This window comes from Panthera tigris, chromosome B2, assembly GCF_018350195.1.
Source record: "Panthera tigris isolate Pti1 chromosome B2, P.tigris_Pti1_mat1.1, whole genome shotgun sequence".
Lineage (NCBI taxonomy): Eukaryota > Metazoa > Chordata > Mammalia > Carnivora > Felidae > Panthera > Panthera tigris.
The window spans coordinates 54,060,546-54,078,712 of NC_056664.1; the positions used below are offsets into that span (position 1 = coordinate 54,060,546).

General features: G+C 37.5%; 1 protein-coding gene across 1 annotated transcript; it reads left to right on the forward strand.

Moving 5' to 3' along the window:
• Positions 1 to 8,390: 8,390 nt before the first annotated feature.
• Positions 8,391 to 17,480, forward strand: KIAA1586 (KIAA1586 ortholog). Its single transcript, XM_042986599.1, is given in 5 exon segments — positions 8,391 to 8,508; positions 8,784 to 8,867; positions 13,110 to 13,190; positions 14,958 to 15,060; positions 15,063 to 17,480. Coding segments are annotated over 5 exon segments (2,442 nt in total). The 5' UTR covers positions 8,391 to 8,403; the 3' UTR covers positions 17,132 to 17,480.
• The last annotated feature ends 687 nt before the right edge of the window (positions 17,481 to 18,167 follow it).

Below are 18,167 nucleotides of genomic sequence, written 5' to 3' on the forward strand. Positions count from 1 at the left end.
GTGCCCCTTCAAATCAATATTTTTGTATCCTTTGGATAAATACAAATCCTTTGCTAGGTTGTAGAATAGCTCTATTTTTAACTTTTTGAGAAAACTACGTACTGTTTTTCAGAGTGGCTGGCCCAGTTTGCATTCCCACCAAAAGTGTAAGAAGTTTCCCCTTTCTCCCCATCCTCACCAACATCTGTTGTTTCCTAAGTTGTTAATTTTACCATACAGTTGTGGGTCCATTTCTGGGTTCTCTATTGATCTATGTTCCATTGATCTATGTGTCTGTTCTTGTGACAGTACCATACTGTCTTGATGATTACAGCTTTGTAATACAGCTTGAAGTCCGGAATTGTGACTTTGGTTTTCTTTTTCAACATTACTTTGGCTATTTGGTGTCTTTTCTGTTTCCATACAAATTTTAGCATTGTTTGTTTTAGCTCTGTGAAAAATGCTGGTGTTACTTTGATAGGGATTGCACTGAATGTGTAGATTGCTTTGTGTAGTGTAGACATTTTAACAATATTTGTTCTTCCAACCCATGAGCATGGAATGTTTTTTCCATTTCTTTGTGTCTTCAATTTCTTTCATAAGTTTTCTATAGTTTTACCTCTTTGGTTAGGTTTATTCCTAGGTATCTTATAGTTCTGAGCACAATTGTAAATGATATTGATTCCTCGTTTTCTCTTTCTGCTACTTCATTATCGGTGGATAGAAATGTCACAGATTTCTGTACATTGATTTTATATCCTGTGACTTTGCTGAATTCATGTACTGGTTCCAGCAATCTTTTGGTGGAGTCTTTCAGATTTTCCACATATCATGTCACCTGCAAAGAGTGAAAGCTGGACTTCTTCCTTGCTGATTTGAATGCCTTTTATTTCTTACTGTATTCTGATTGCTGAGGCTAGGACTTCCTGGACTATGTTGAACAACAATGGTGAGAGTGGCCAACACTGTCGTGTTCCTGATCTTAGGGGAAAGGCTTTCAGTTTCCCCCACTGAGGAGGATATTAGGGTGATCTTACACATATTTCAAGGCCTAGATATTGTATTTTATACAATGTTAAGTAATATAAGTGATAATAGGCATTTTCATCTTATCCTTCAGTTAGTCTCTGACAACATGTTAGGGGATGGATGCTATCTATCTTCTTATAGTTCAGTTTGCATCTCTCTATTCATATATGTATAAGGGGACATCTGTATTACTTCTCTTGTAAACAGTCTTTCATAGTTAACTTACTTAAAATCTCAAGTCATTAAAAGCTAGAAGGGATCATGGAGTCTCTTTTGTCATTTTACAGATGTGGAAGTTAATCCAGAAGTTAAGGGCCCAAGTATTGTGTTTCAGAAACGTAAGTTTACCAGATTCATTACCTCCAGATAAGTGTGGTCAGCCTATGCAGGAAAATCCAAAGTGAGGGAAAAGATAAATTAAGAGAATGAGAAATGAGTTTATAACCCCCTTGTAACATCTTAACTCATAAACCACTATAACTGACCCAAATCTCAAGTGAATCCTTAGGATATATTTCCCCACAGTTTAAAAAAAAAAAAAAATCTGGCTTTGAACCCTGAACCAATCAGCAAATAACTTCTTTTTCCAATCTTCCTATTCTAACCAGCTCCCTACTTTACAAAACACCCACTACGAGCACTTGATCCAAGCATGAATATGTATGTATGTATGTATGTATGTATGTATGTATTTTGCCCTAGAAGAAAAGACATTTACTCTGCTCTGTACGCACCTAATACTCATTTTATTTAAGTTTATTTATTTATTTTGGGAGAGAGAGAGTATGTGTTCGTGCAAGCAGGGGTTGGGGGGAGAGAGGGAGAGAGAGAGGGAGAGAGGGGTGTGGGAGAGAGGGAGAGAGGGAATCCCAAGCAGGCTCCATGCTGTCAGCATGGAGCCCAACGCAGGGCTTGATGTTACAAACTGAGATCACAACTTGAGCCAAAATTAAGAGTCGGTTGCTTAACCAACTGACTGAGCCACCCAGGCACCCCGTAATACTCATTTTAAAAGTCCTCCCTGACCTTCCCAGATTAAGATGTTTCTAAACTGTGCCTATGGGGCATTCTGTCTTACTGCAGAAAGCTAAATGTACTTGGTTTATTAAGACACGGGCAGGTCACTGATGTTCTTCTGTTGTAGAGTTTTAACAATCTCAAGGTGCTGCCTAGATTCTGTTGAGATCCCCATTTCCACACTCCTTGATATGGTAAGAGGGGGCAAATTTGAGAATCTTTGGGTCTGCACCCATTCAAATTCACTTGACCCATAATAATGAGGTAAGTTTCACACTGAATCTGAAGCTCTGAACTTTGTTAAGCTCTTTGGCACTAAATTTATTTTTGATTCCCAGGACTAAGAATAAAACTTTGGGTTCTGTTTTGTTATCCTTTGTCCTTTTGTTAAAAGTGGCCTGTATTTTTTACTCCTGTTTAATTTTTGCTTTTGTTTTGTTTGTTTATATGAAGTCTATAGAGAGAAAGCAGGCATATATTTGGTAAGCCCACCATTCAAATTAGTTGTGGAGAATAAAGAATAAAAAAACGTCATTATAATGGAATCCTTTGGACAAACGTGGTTTAGGTCATCTTTCAAAACTTTGTAAGAACACTCCTTAGTCTTATCTTTGTGCTTCTGAGAACTGCCTTGATTATTTTCAATGCCTGAACTGGGACCAGAGGTTTTCATGCATAGTGGTGATGACAGCAAGCCATTAGTTAGGATATGGAGACACAGAAACCATAAACAATGCTTCATCCAGGTCAGTTCTCATGGGGTTCTCTGCCTCTCCATTACATCACTACAGTTCTTACTTACCATGCCATCTTTTCAAATGGCACAATTTCACCAAGAATAATCAAGAACTACAGTGGCATCTTGGGGGAATCTTTAATTATGACTGATTGTCCTTTTCGGAGGGACTTAGAACAATAAGGTGACAAAATACCTAACCAAGAAGGTCAGCCTTCTTTGATTGCCATCAGAAAGAATCAGAGCTTAGTCTTGACAATAGAATTGTTTCCCAAAAGAGTCTATGGCTAAAGCTAATGAAAAAATGTGAAAAATTTAGTATTGTTTCACTCTTGGGAATTCCCTATTCATCTTGTGTCCTTTCTCTACTCCATTATACAATCTCCCTTCCTTTTTTTAAATTCAAGTATAATTGACTACAGTGTTATATTAGTTTCAGATGTACAATATAATGATTAAACAATTCCTTTTTTTTTAAGATTTTATTATTTTTTAAGTAATCTCTACATCCAGCGTGGGGCTCAAACTTGTAACCCCCAGATCAAGAGACACATGCTCTACTGACTGAGCCAGCCAGGCATCTGTAAACAATTCCATTCACATACACAATCTCTCTTCTTTTTATGTTCCACCTACCATTTAAACACACAAAGGTCATCTCCTTTCCCACCTGAACTTGTAATTGTAAAGTTGAAATTTTCACTTAAAATTATGAAGAGTAGATTTTGAACCAAGACGAAGGCAGATGTGAAAGCCATATTTAAAGAATTTCTAAAACCTCAGGAAAAATTAGATACATTTAAGAAGGAATTCTGAGTGCTCCTATCTACTCAAAATCTCAGTCTTCTTGATTTAAACTAATTAGTGCATTTATTAATATGCCCCTAAGGAAAAAAACACTTGATTACAAAAAATGAATTGGACAATGCCAGAAAATGACCTAAGTGTTCTGAAAAACCATAGAACTGAAGAATACTTAAAAATGCTGTAGTAATCAGGGGCACACCTGGCTGGCTCAGTCAGAAGAACATGCAACTCTTGATCTCAGGATTGTGAGTTCAAGCCCTTTGTTGGGTATAGAGATTACTTAAATAAAAAGGGGTGCCTGGGTGGCTCAGTCGGTTGAGCGGCCAACTTCAGCTCAGGTCATGATCTCGCGGTCCATGAGTTTGAGCCATGCGTTGGGATCTGTGCTGACAGCTGATAGCCTGGAGCCTGTTTCAGATTCTGTGTCTCTCTCTCTCTGACCCTCCCCCCTTCATGCTCTGTCTCTGTCTCAAAAATCAATAAACATTAAAAAAATTTTTTTTAAATAAATAAACACTTTTTCAAAAATCTTTTTAAAAAATGCAGGAGTAATTACATTAATCTTCTTAATGCTATATCTCAAATCCGCCCAATTTCTAGAATTGAGTAGAAATTGATCCAGTCCCATAAACAAAGGTAAGGAGAATCCAATGAGGATATAAAGTATCACCCAGTAAGAATTTTTAGGCAGTATTCTGGAACGGATATATAGATGTTTCCACACCATGTCCATCTTCTTTAGAAATGGATCAAAATGTGAATTTTTAAGTTAGCTGTGTAAACAAAAGATTGTGTGGTAAATCATCCCTTGATCCAAGCTACAACAAATGTCAGAATCTTTTGTAAATGTTCCGGTGACAATGAGTACACCTAACACCCAGATCTTGGTTAAATACCATTTCCCACCAAAGGAAAAGGGGCTTCTTATAGAAATGGCTGATTCCAGGGCAGGGGCAGAGAAGGTACCAAATGTACTTGGAACATGGTATGTTACGCCAGAAAGTAAGGGACTGCTCAAAGAATGATGGCCATGTGAGGCTGCAAAAGGGACTACAACTGGCCAAATTTGGGACAAACTGGCATCAAAATAAATTAGGACTGTAATGGATTATAACCCATTGAATAAAACAGAAATCCATGAATCCATAATGATAATAAATCAAAAAGTAAGGGAGAAGGGAAGACCCTTTATTATATAGCAGAATGTCAATTAAAAATATGGGAAAGGTGGTAGAGTTGGAAAATTACTATTTACAACTATAATAGTAAAGATTGATCAGGCAAGATTGAAGTGTTAAGTTTCATGAGAAAAGGGTATTTGCATATTCTCAGTGAATTATCCCACAGATTGATTGTACACTGCAAGGAGAAAAATCTAACTATGCAGTAGAAAAAAATGGAAGAAAGTGGACAATACTTTCACCAGATGATTATCACCAATAATCTTCATCATCAATAAGGGGCAGATGGATATCATGTGTCTCTGAATGTGATTCCCTAAAAGCAACACAAGATCATGTATGTAGTATTCTGGTCAGAGACATAACCTGCATGTGATCATGAGGAAACACTGACAAACTTAAACTGAGGAACATTCTATAAAATAATGGCCCATATTCTTCAAAAATATCAATGTCATGAAAAAAGGAAAGGTTGAGAAACTGTTCAAAATTAAAGAAGAATAAAGAGATATGAAAATTAAAATTAAAAAAGGAAATCCTGCCATTTACAACAGCATGGGTATACCAGGAGGACATTATGCTAAGCTAAATAAGCCAGACACAGAAAGATACTGCACGATTTCGTGTGTGAAATGTAAAAAAACTGAACTCAAGGAATCAGAGAGCAGAATGGTGATTACCAGGGACTGTGGGGATGAGGGAAACGGGGAGATGTTGGTCCAAGAGTACAAACTTTCAGTTACGAATAAGTTCTGGAGACCTAGTGTATAGCGTGTGACTATAATAATAATGTATTATATACTTGAAATTTGCTGAGAGTAGATCTTTTTTTTTTTTTAAGTAAGCTCCATGTCCAATGTGGGGCTTGGATTTGTGACCCCAAGATGAAGAGTTACATGCTGTACCAACTGAGCCAGCCACGTGCCCCAGGATAGTAGATGTCAAGTGTTCTCACTACACAGACACAAAAATGGTAACTATTTTTGTGATGGATGTATTAATTAACTTAATTGTGGCAATCATTTCACATGTATAATAATATCAAAACATCATGTACATGTAAATATACACAGTTTTATTTGTTTACCGTACCTCAATAAAGCCAGGGAAAAAATTGCTTTATTTCTGTAATAGCAATAAACAATCAAAAATCATAACCCATTGAATAAAAATAGAAATCTATGAATCATGATAATGGATAGATAAATCAAAAAGTAGGGGAGTAGGGAAGACCTTCTTTATAGTAGAATGACTACTGAAAATGTGTGAAGGGTAAAATTTCTAGAAGGAAACAAAGATGAAAATATTTGTAACTTTGTTTAGGCAAAGATTTCTTAGATATACTACCAAAAGCATGATCAAGAAAAGCAAAAAATTGGCAAATTAAACTCAATCAAAAGTAAAACTTCTCTTTGAAAAACAATTTTAAGAAATGGAAAGTCAAGCCACAGACTGGAAGAAAATATTTGGAAATCACATATGTGTTAAAGGACTTGATTCCAGAATAAATAAACAACTCTTAAAATTCAATAACAAGCAAATAATTTACAGAGTGGGCAGAAGATCTTAACAGACAAGACCGATGAAGATATATGGATGGCAAATGAATGCATAAAAAGATTTTCAACATTATTAGTAATTAGGTTAATACAAATTAAAATCACAATGGGATATCACTACATACCTATTAGAATATCTAAAATGGAAAAGACTATCCATGCAACAATTACTGAATTGAAAGGCATAACCATATTTGGGCTCCAGCCACATAATTACTGCCTGTTTTCCAAGAATGTAACTGAATGACTCCCACCTGCAACCTTTCAAAGTACTTGTTCCACTGAAATCCCACTAGCACATTAAAGAAATCGTTTAAATGCAAATCTCTCCTAGACTTTTAAGAGATTTAAAAATGGTTAATTTACATACAGCTTTTGAGTCTATCATCTTGGCAGATGTTTCTTTTTCTCAATTTTCATCTGCAAGTCCCAAATTAGCTGGTACAAATGCACCTGCAGTTTTAGTCCACTTTGTGGAAATGCAAACAGATTCATCAAATACTAGCTAGGATGTAAGTAAGCAAACACCATGTTCTCCTTTAGACCAGCAAAAACAAGCCTTCAAATGAGAAAGTAAGTATCTGCTGGGCATAAATAACAGACATAGATAAAGTCAGCTGAAAAATTAACAGACCGTATTTCTCCCAAAGAAATACTGAACTTGTAGAATCAAGGTGACCTTGGTGACTACTCCTATCTTATTTACACAATGAGAAAATTTGTTCCCAAACTCATAGAGTAGCAACATTGTTGTTTGAAAATCTATCAGTAAGAATGAAATCGCCCTTCCTTGGCTGGTCACTGACACACAGAGAACAAACCAAGTGCAAGTGCAAGGCTACAGATAAGAGGGTTCTGGGCCAACAATTAGTATGTATGTTAATTTTGTAGTTTTTAAGTTAACAGGACTCTGGGTCCAGATTGTAGTCCAGACGTGACGTTGAACTCTTACACACAGCCCTAATTGGCTTTGAACCTATCAAAATACTGTTTCATTTAAATTTCATCTACCTCTACCTTCCTAAAAATTTCCTAATTACTCTATTGCTTTGTCTTGTGAGATGCCTTAGTTCCTCTGCTGTGTGATCTCACGCATTGTAGACCACTGTCAAAATCATAAAGGGGATTTTGTGGGACCACAGATAGGTTAGGTGATCTTGGTCTGATAGGGCTAGGAGGAAAAGCTTTAAAAGTATATTCTCAGTTAACACATGTTTTCATAAACTGTATCTGTTCACATTCGTTAATGTGTAAATACTGAAAACAAAAAAGTTGGCCACTATTTAGTAAGGAAGTATCTGAGCAAACAACGAAAGAGCATTTTAACACTACTGATCTAAATTATCTAGAACGATATTTGTATTGAAAGAAGAGGAGGAGAAGAAAAAAATTAAAAAGTAGAAGAAAGGTGGGGAGAGGGAGACAGATTAAGAAAGAAAAGCCATCTATTAATACTACTTTGGTACCGTAAAAGCCTAGAGGAACGCAACCGCCGCATCTCAGAGCTCCTTTCCACTTTTCAAATATACGCAGGACGGTCTCGGGCGGCACTAGAACTACAACTCCCAGGTTCCTGCGCGGCGCGGAGAAGGCAGGCCGGGACTGTGCGAAAGAGACTCCGGGGGATAGCGGGCCAGAGCCGGCCGCTCCTCCTTTTAAAGCGGTTTCGCACCTCTTTCCGCCCGCGGCGTCGGTGGCGTCGATGGCGGCGGCGGCGGCGGCGGCGTCGATGGCGGCGGCGGCGGCGGCGGCGTCGATGGCGGCGGCGGCGGCGGCGGCGGCGGCGGCGGCGCAGTCCACGCAGGGGCGGGTCACGGCGGCGCGAAGCGGTGCTGGGCGGGAAGGGAAGTCGTAGCGGCGGCGATCGCAGCAGCGGTGGTGCTGTCAGTTAGGCCGTCGGAGAAATGGGAGACCCGGGGTCGGAGGTGAGTGGTGGAGCGTCGGGCAGCGGCGTTCTCAGCCGCGTCGCGAAAGGGCTTTGTGTTTTGTTGAGTGTGCGGCCTGCTGTGCGCCCGCGGGGCGAAAGCCTCGGCGTCTCGGGCCGAGCCCAGCGTTCGGGCCTGGTGCAGGTCCGAACGACGACCCAGCGGTAACAATGGCCGCACGGCCGCCCCCGGTCCCCTACGCCGGCCCCGGTGCTCCCTGTTGTCGCCGCTCTGCCCGCGAGAGCGACATTTTGAGACAGGATCGCTCTTCGGCGGTGAGCGTGCATCCCTCCTCCTCGAGCAGATAGGGGAATTCGCAGGGGCTGGGGAGTCGTTTTCGGCGTCCGCTCCCCGTGGCTCCGCGTCTGCAGAGGCAGAACGCGACTCCATGGAGTTCTGTTCTTAGTCGGATTTGCATGCAGTTGTGCTGTTTGGTTTCCTCAAGAGCTCGTTGTTTTAAAAAGCTCTTTCTTTTTCGTTCCTTTTGGGAAAGTCTTCTCCACCAAGTACGTGGCTGTATAGATAAGCGTGTTTTGGCTTATTTTTATAGATAATAGAATCTGTCCCTCCAGCTGGGCCCGAAGCATCTGAGTCAACAACGGATGAAAATGAAGATGACATTCAGTTTGTTAGTGTAAGTAGCAACGACATTCGGGTTTTTCCTAGAGTTCCAAGACTGCGCGTGGTAAGCCATTATGTGATTGTACTGCACCTGTCCACTCCTCATTGAGCAACTGTGTATGAACGTCTGATAGGTACTAACACCGGGGAGCGTGGCGTAGGATTAGGAAATTTCCCCAAAGAGGGCTCTGAGCAGCTGCGGTAGCCGTCACAAAGACTGCCGAAAGTCCGTGGTGCTCACTCCATCACGCTTCTCGTGCGTTTATTTAGCGCCGTTTTAATGCTTAGTCTAGGCGTGTTTCCAAGAGGGACAAGGTTGTCCTGTAACAGATGACGATGCAGGCGAGGGAGAGAGGACAGGTGATGATGAGGAAGGAGGTAGAGAACAAGAAGGCTTGCAAGAACTCAAAATCTGAGCGTTATGTAGCTGCATAACATGAAGGCGACTAGCTTGAAGACTTCCCTGACCTGTGAGATCATGGTGTTTGTTACAGCATAGTGCAGGAGTTGATGTTCATATGAAGATCCCCGCATCACCAGGAACACACATATTTTTCAGAATTTCGTCCCTTCGGGTCAGTGGTCTGACCAAGGGTAAATGTGCGGATTCCGGGGCCTCACCCTTCCATACCCACTGAATCGGAATTTGTAGGTGGGACCTAGGAGTCTTCCTTTTGGAAAGATGAAAGGACATATGAATCTCTGAACCACAGTTTGTAAAGCCTTGGTTTAGGCAGAGTGGGGGTTATGACGTATTTGGAGATGATTTTCACCCAAAACTGTCAAGAGTTGCAAAGGCTCAGCTTAAAGTGGTATCTTAGCTACCTTAAAACTTGTCCAAACCAGTAATTACTTGAGGTTTGCTGTGAAAGGTGTATAATTTTTTTTTTTTAAATGAGTGCCTGTTTAATGTATGTATGTTCTTGAATTGCTATAGATTTAGGGCAACCTGATAAACCACAATTTTTTTTCATAAATTGTTTTTTAAATCAAATAAAATCTCATCTTTAAACGTTGTGTTAACATGTCGTTTCTTGTAGGGTCATACAGAAATTCTTTACAAGATTATTTCTGTGACATTCTTGCCCATTAATTGTACACATGGTACTCCCCCCTTTTTTTGACACTTGGTACTTTATAAATTTGGGGGTACAAAGAGAGGTTGTATGCTAACTCTGCCTTCCCTGTGTTGTGGAGTAAATGATGTAACTATGAAAATTGAAGATCCACAGTGTCTGTTTTTGTACTGAAAAGCATTTGGAAAGAGTATTTCATGGGTCTTCAGGAAAAATACTTTGGTTCCTCCTGACTGTGGTATAAAAATCAAAGCGAATGGGACATTATTATCTTCATGATATTTTGTGCAGCCAGAACTAGGAGTGGCATAGATGTTATATGACACGTGCCTTTGAGAAATGGAAGGACTCTACAAAGTTAAGGTTGGAAAAATGAATAGGTACAGGTTTGTGTAACACTCTGTGGATTGAAGTATTATATTCTAAATTCTTACTGAGTTGCTATCTGATTGAGTTGCTTACTGAGGTTTAAAACTCTTAATTTAAATATAATTTTAAATACAGAGAATCTTTTGTATCTTTTAAAAAAAATTTTTTTTTTAATGTTTGTTTATTTTTGAGAGAGACAGAGACAGAATGCGAGTGGGTTGGGACAGAGCGAGAGGGAGACACGGAATCCGAAACAGGCTCCAGGCTCTGAGCTGTCGCACAGAGCCCGACGGACGTGGGGCTCGAACTCACGATCTGCGAGATCATGATCTGAGCCAAAGTTGGACGCTCAACTGACTGAGCCACCTGGGCGCCCCTGTATCTTTGCCTCCAGAGTTTTGTACCTCCAACTTGATAGAACTTCTTATCATTTAACCTTGTTTCCAAAAATTGATCAAATATTTGACAGCTCTATAAGGAGAAGTGAATTATATAGGCATACCATGTTTTATTGCACCTCACAAATGCTGTGTTTTTTACAAGTTGAAGGTTTGTGGCAACCCTGTGTCAAGCAAGTCAGTTGGCACAATTTCCCAATAACATCCGCTCACTCTTGTGTCTTTGTCATGGTTCAGTAATTCTCACAGTATTTCAAGCTTTTTCATCATTATTTTGTTGTGATCTGTGATCAGTGATAAATCACTGAAAGATCAAATGATGTTTAGCATTTTTTAGCAATAAAGTATTTTTTAATTAAGCTGTGTATGTATTTTTTAGACATAACACTATTGCACACTTAAAAGACTACAGTATAATATAGACATAACTTTTATGTGCACTGGGAAACCAAAAAATTCATTTGACCCACTTTATTGTGATATTCACAATATCATTCTTGGCAGTATTTTGGAAGTATGCTTATGTGGATCTAAGTAAAATTGCAGTATCAGAAAGGAGAGTAGGGATGCGTGGGTGGCTTGGTTGGTTGAATGTCCAGCTCATGATTTTGGCTTAGGTCATGATCACATGGTTCATGGTTTGAGCCCCATGTTGGGCTCTGCGCTGGTGGCACGGAGCTTGTTTAGGATTCTCTCTCTTCCTAGGCCCCTCTCCTCTGCCCACACACTCTCTCTCTCTCAAAATAAATAAGTATAACATTAAAATTTAAGAAAAAAGAGGGTAAAAATATTTCTGTTGCTTTTAAATGGTTACACACACACACACACACACACAAAACAATGATAATTTAATTCTACTTTATTTTTTAATTTAATTCTACTTTAAAATACATTCAGAGGGGCACCTGGGTGGCCCAGTAGGTTAGGTGTCCGACTCTTAATCTCAGCTCAGGTCATGATCTCACGGTTCATGAGATTGAGCCCCAAGTTAGGCTCTGTGCTGACAATATTGAGCCTGCTTGGGATTCTCTGTCTCATTCTGCCTGTCCCCTGCTTGTGTGCACATTCTCTCTCTCAAAATAAATAAATAAGCTCTTAAAAAACTCTTTAAATAAAAATAATAAAATTAAATACATTCAGAAACAGAATTTACTTCCCTTTGTAACCCCATTCTGTGCTGGGCTCCACCAGGATGTGCTTATTTCTTCATGTTTTTTATATTACCATCTAGTAAAGATGAAAGGCTGCTGGGTATGGTTCTCTGCTTGAGGATTCTTCAGATACAAAAAGAACATTTTTTTGTGTTCCTTTTATATCTTTTATCAAGAAGTATGTTACTGGGGTGCCTGGGTGGCTCAGTCAGTTAAGTGTGTTTCTGCCCAGGTCATGATCTCACAGTTGATGAGTTGAAGGCCCATATTCAAGCTTTGGATCCTCTGTCCCCCTCTCTCTCAGCCCCTCCCCCGCTTGCAATCTGTCAAAAAGAAACATTAAAAAAAAAAAGTATGTTACCACTTGATGTATTCTAGTATGGATTCCTTAGTCTTTTCATATAAATTTCTTTCCCGCCTTCATTCTTCATTAGAGCATCTCCTTTGTGTTCTGCCATATAAATATATATGTATGTGCAGCTAAATAAACACAATATCCTGAAAGAAAGGAATGATAGAAATTTGGGGGTACAAGAAGAGCCCTTTGTTATAAATTTTACTATAATATATATACAGAAGACTGTACTTCCTCATTGTTGGTCTTCACTCTATTTCAGTACTACATTACTATTTGTCTGGATTATCTTGTTACTAGTCTTCCCACACTTCATACTTTCCTCACCTTGAAACAAAGCTCTAATTGTTGTTCCTATCTCAACACTATTGATTGATTCATTTACCTATAGAATAAAATCTAGGTTTTTGAGCCAGGTATTTAAGGCCTCATGTGTGTTGCAGGTAGTATGTATGTAAAGAAAGAATTGAGAAAATCAGGGCTTCATGTTTGCTTGTGTAGGATGTGGAAGATAAAGCAGAGCTATTGAAGAACTATGCGATTTTGAGCTTAGATAACTAAAAGATTATTGATAGTCATACATTTAAAAAATACACTACCATGAGGTCTGTCTCCGTCTTTTTAATACCATCCCTGTACTCTTCCCATTTTCAAAGGAATCCATATGGTTTTATTCCTCTATGTAGATTTAGTTTTTCTTTGGGTTTTGTCATCGTTACTTCTTCATCTCCTCTGAGTCTTTGATGTGCTGCTTTTGTTTCTGATTATTCTGTTCCACCTACAAGACTTCCTCTCTGGAGGAATTCTTGCTAATTCCAACAACAACAACAAAAACCTATTGATTGTAAATTCAAGTTTGGTTTGAATGGTTTTCATGACTTGTGAATTTGCTCAATCCTTTTTTAGGAAGGACCATCAAAACCTGTTCTTGAATACATTGATCTGGTCTGTGGTGATGATGAAGAGCCTAGCATCTATCATAGTGATGTAAGTACATTATACCTGTGGTTTTTCAGTTCTGTCATCAAGTGCAAAATGTGTTAGAGGTGGCTTGAACTGGCTTGCAAGAACTGATGGTTAGATTTTCAGGAGTTTTATGAAGCTGATTTGTTAAACATAGCCGTTATTAAAAACTAAAGTGTATAAACCTACAAGGAAATAAATTACTACATTTAAGGTAGTAAATACTCAAAACTCCTCATATCTTTATTTATTTATATCTGTTGTATGTGTATGATAGAAATATTTTATAACAGCATACTCCTCCTGCAACATGATTGGAGTATTTACACCACGGTAATCAGCAAACTCAAAATTGGGGCTTGATTAATTATTTATTGATTATCTGAACTTCAGAAAGTGATGGATAAAATGTTAATGTAGAGTAAGCCAAAAGATGTAAATTACTAAACTGTATTTAATATGAACAATTGAGGAAAACTTGCATTATTAATGAAAACCCTCCTTTGATTCAACAAAGATGTTGATATCATTGGTGACTGAGTGGAGTTCTGATATAAATCTTCATTTTTTTCACTTTTTACCTTATTCGTTAAGTGAAAACGTTAACCACTTTTCATATTGGAACTATACTCATTTTTAAATCATATGAGCAGCTTCTTTGTTGGATGATAAACATTTGTAGTCAGATTTCATGACATTACTGGTTATAAAATTTTGAAAACTGGGGTGCCTGGCTGGCTCAGTTGGAGGAGCATGTGACTTGATCTCAGGGTTGTGAGTTTGAGCCCCATACTGGGTATAGGGATTACTAAAAAATAAACAAATAAACTTAAGAAAACAACGTGGTAGTGAATTTTTCAACAAATAGCAAGTCGTATTGAAGTTATAGGTAAAAACTGAAAGGCAAGGTAAGTAATTTAAAATTTATTTCTAAAATCATTAACAAATTTTTTTAATGAGGCTATTTTTGGTTTTTTAGATATAGGGCTCTGTTACTTCAACCTAGAGTGCTTTCTCTTTTTTCTTTTTTAAAGTTTTTTTTTTTTTTGGTTTTTTTGTTTTTTTTTTTTTTTTTTTTTTTTTTTTTAGTTTATTTATTTGAGAGAGACAGAGACAGCACAAGCAGGGAAGGGACAGAGAGAGAAAGGGAGAGAGAATCCCAGGCAGGCTCCACGCTGCCCATGGAGAGCCCAATGCAGGGCTTGAACTCATAAAACCACGAGATCATGACCTGAGCTGATACCAAGAGTCTGACACCTAACCAACTGAGCCACTCAGGCACCCTGTAAGTTTTTATTATTATTTATATTTACTTTTTGAGACACACACACACACACACACACACACACACACAGAAAGTGGGGGAGGGGTGGAGAGAGAGGATCCCAAGCAAGCTCCACACTCAGTGCAGAGCTCGACACAGGGCTCGAACTCACAGACCATGAGATCATGACCTGATCTGAAATCAAGAGCTGGCCACTTAACTGACTGAGCCACCCAGGCACCTTCAGGTTATTTTATTTAATTTTTTTTAAGTTTATTTATTTTGAAAGAGACCATGTGAGCAGGGGAGGGGCGGAGAGAGAGACAGAATCCCAAGCAGGCTTCACACTGTCAGCACAGAGCCCCACTCAGGGCTTGAACTCATGAGCTATGAGATCATGACTTGAGCCGAAATCAAGAGTCAATGCTTAACTGACTAAGCCAGCCGCCCCCATTAACAGAAACTTTTACATCAACTCTTAAAGTGTTATCGTGAACTTGACTTATATATGTAAAATTATTTTTCAGATTCTGTTCCCTAAAATGCCAAAACGACAGGGCGATTTTTTGCATTTTTTAAATGTGAAGAAGGTGAAAACAGACACAGAAAGAAATGATAACAGAAATCATTGTGGACTAAGTCAGAGGAATCAAATTTCAAATATGTTGAAAAACCAGTCATTGAAGAAAATCCATCATGTTCATCAAAGGAAGAAACAGATAATCTGGTGCTTCCAGATTGTTGGAATGAAAAACAAGCATTCATGTTTACAGAACAGTACAAATGGCTTGAAATAAAAGAAGGTAAATTAGGATGTAAGGATTGTTCAACAGTTCGGCATTTGGGATCAAAAGCAGAAAAGCATGTACATGTATCCAAGGAATGGATTGCATATTTAGTAACCCCTAATGGCAGTAATAAAACTACTAGACAAGCTTCTCTGCGGAAAAAAATTAGGGAACACGATGTTTCTAAAGCCCATGGTAAAATTCAGGATCTCTTGAAGGAATCAGTTAATGACTCAATTTCTAATTTAGTGCATAAAAAAAAAAATAAAAATATTGATGCTACCATAAAAGTTTTCAATACAGTTTATAGTTTAGTAAAACATAATAGACCTTTGTCTGATATTGAGGGGGCAATAGAATTACAAGAGAAAAATGGAGAGGTCAGCTGTTTAAATACACGATACAGTGCAACAAGAATAGCAGAACATATTGCAAAAGAAATTAAAATGAAGATATTTAAGAATATGATAGAAGAGCATGCCAAAATCTGCATCATAATTGATGAGGTATCTACAGTTTCAAAGAAAAGCACTCTAGTGATTTATCTCCAATGCACAGTTCAGTCGGCTCCCGCACTAGTTATGTTGTTCGTTGCTTTAAAAGAATTGGTCTCCGCCACAGCAGAGTTTATTGTCAATACGTTATTGAATACTTTAAATGATTGTGGGTTTACTAATGAATATTTGAAAGCAAATTTAATTGCATTTTGTTCTGATGGTGCTAATACAATGCTGGGAAAAAAGTCTGGAGTAGCTACAAAGTTGTTAGAATATTTTCCTAAAATCATTATTTGGAACTGTTTAAATTATCGATTACAGTTGTCACTTGATGATTCAATATCTGAAATAAAACAAGTTAATCATTTTAAACTATTTCTTGATAAAATTTATTCCATTTATCACCAGTCTAATAAAAATCAAAACAAGCTTTTAGAAAATGTAGCTGAAGATCTTGAAATTGAAATTGTTAAAATTGGCCGGGTAATGGGACCAAGATGGACAGCATGTAGTTTACAAGCTGCTACTGCTGTATGGCATGCATATCCTGTATTATATATGCATTTTTCTCATTCTTGTTCTGGTTTGGCAAAGAGATTATCTAACATTAATTTCTTACAAGACCTTGTTTTAATGATTGACATTCTTGAAGAATTTTCACTACTTTCAACTGCATTACAGTCAAGATCAACTAACATTCACAAAGCACAAAAATTGATCAAACGCACCATAAGAGCTTTGGAAAATTTAAAAATCAGTACTGGAAAGCATGAGTCTCAAATTGAGGGTTTGATTAAGTCAGATAAGTTTAAAGATATTCCATTTAATAAAAACAATGAATTTAATGCTCTTCCAAGGAGTATGTTACTAGAAAATATAATTGAACACATGCATTTACGTCTTTTATCTGACAGAAACCATGACGAAAGTATTTTTAATTATTTTGACTTGCTAGAACCTTCTACATGGCCTTATGAAGAAATAACTTCACCATGGATAGCTGGTGAAAAAAAATTATTTCATCTATGTGAAATTTTAAAATACGAAATTGATTTGAATGATTTTCGAGAATTTGTACATGATAATATAAAATCAAACAATGTTTCAATTCCTATAGCTATACAAAAAGCTAAAAAGATAGTTAACACTATTGCAATCAATAATGCTGAAGCTGAAAGAGGTTTTAATTTAATGAATATAATTTGTACAAGGGTGAGAAATAGCTTAACAATAGATCACATATCAGATTTAATGACAATAAATTTATTGGGGAAGGAGTTAGCAGATTGGGATGCAACTCCATTTGTAACGTCCTGGTCAAATTGTAACCATAGGTTGGCTACAGATAAAAGAGTTAGGCAAAAATCAGCAAAAGCCTTCTGTGAGAATCAGTTGGCTATATGGAACTTACAATAAAGGGTATTATATATGTTTTTATCATTTGTAAATTGTGTGCTATACATCTCTTATACATAAAAAATTCTTTGAAAGTCAATTGTTAAACTTTTATTAACATGTTGTTTAAAAGGCATTCTCCAAAAAGCTAAAGTTGATTGTTTTTAGGAGTTACATAGTTAGAGATTAGCCCACATCTGCTAGAGGGCCATGATATATATTCTGTACAGAACATTCAGCCATTTCCACTTTTGCTGTCTTACTTTTTACTTAAGATGCAAAAGAATAACAACCCAGTCAAGTTCTAAGCCCTAGAAATTATATGGATGCAAAATGAAATAAAAATTGCAAACTTTTTGGCTCTTTCTCATTTCTGTATCTGTGCTAATACAGTAATCTCTAGCACGTGTGGCTATTAAGCACTTGAAATGAGCTCAGTAGGACTAAGCAAATTTTTAATTTCAATTAAATATAAAAAAGTGTAAAATATTTTAAAAACTCAACTTTTAGAAATACATTTGTTACCTTGCTTATGATTCTTGTAGCGTGCCTGTCAGACTCATGTGTCATGTCTAGTATTACATAAAAACACATCACGGAATTGGTGTCAACAGATTCAGTGCACATAACTTTTTTTCTATGAATTGATATAACATAGCATTTTTATCTGAGTATTTTATATAGACAACAGGAACTAGTGATACTTATATAAATCATACTGGTAATTAGATTGAAATACCTATTTTAATTGTAATTATTTTTCTAGTTTAGACATGAATATGAACACATTTTTAAATTTAAAATGAAGGCATACTGAAAAAGAAGTAGAGATGCAGAAGCTAGTACTACAACTGGAACAGTAAACAAGCTGGAAGAAGGTATGTTACAGATTTCATGATGAATGGTAATTGCAGTGGCTGTGGGCAGAGGAAAACGAGCTGTTACTTAACAAAGACAGTAGACTGGGTAATACTGAGACTGTTTCAGCAAATGCATAATGACTGAATGAAATCTTTCAAAGTCAAAAAAGAATTGAAATTTAGCTACTTGAAATCAG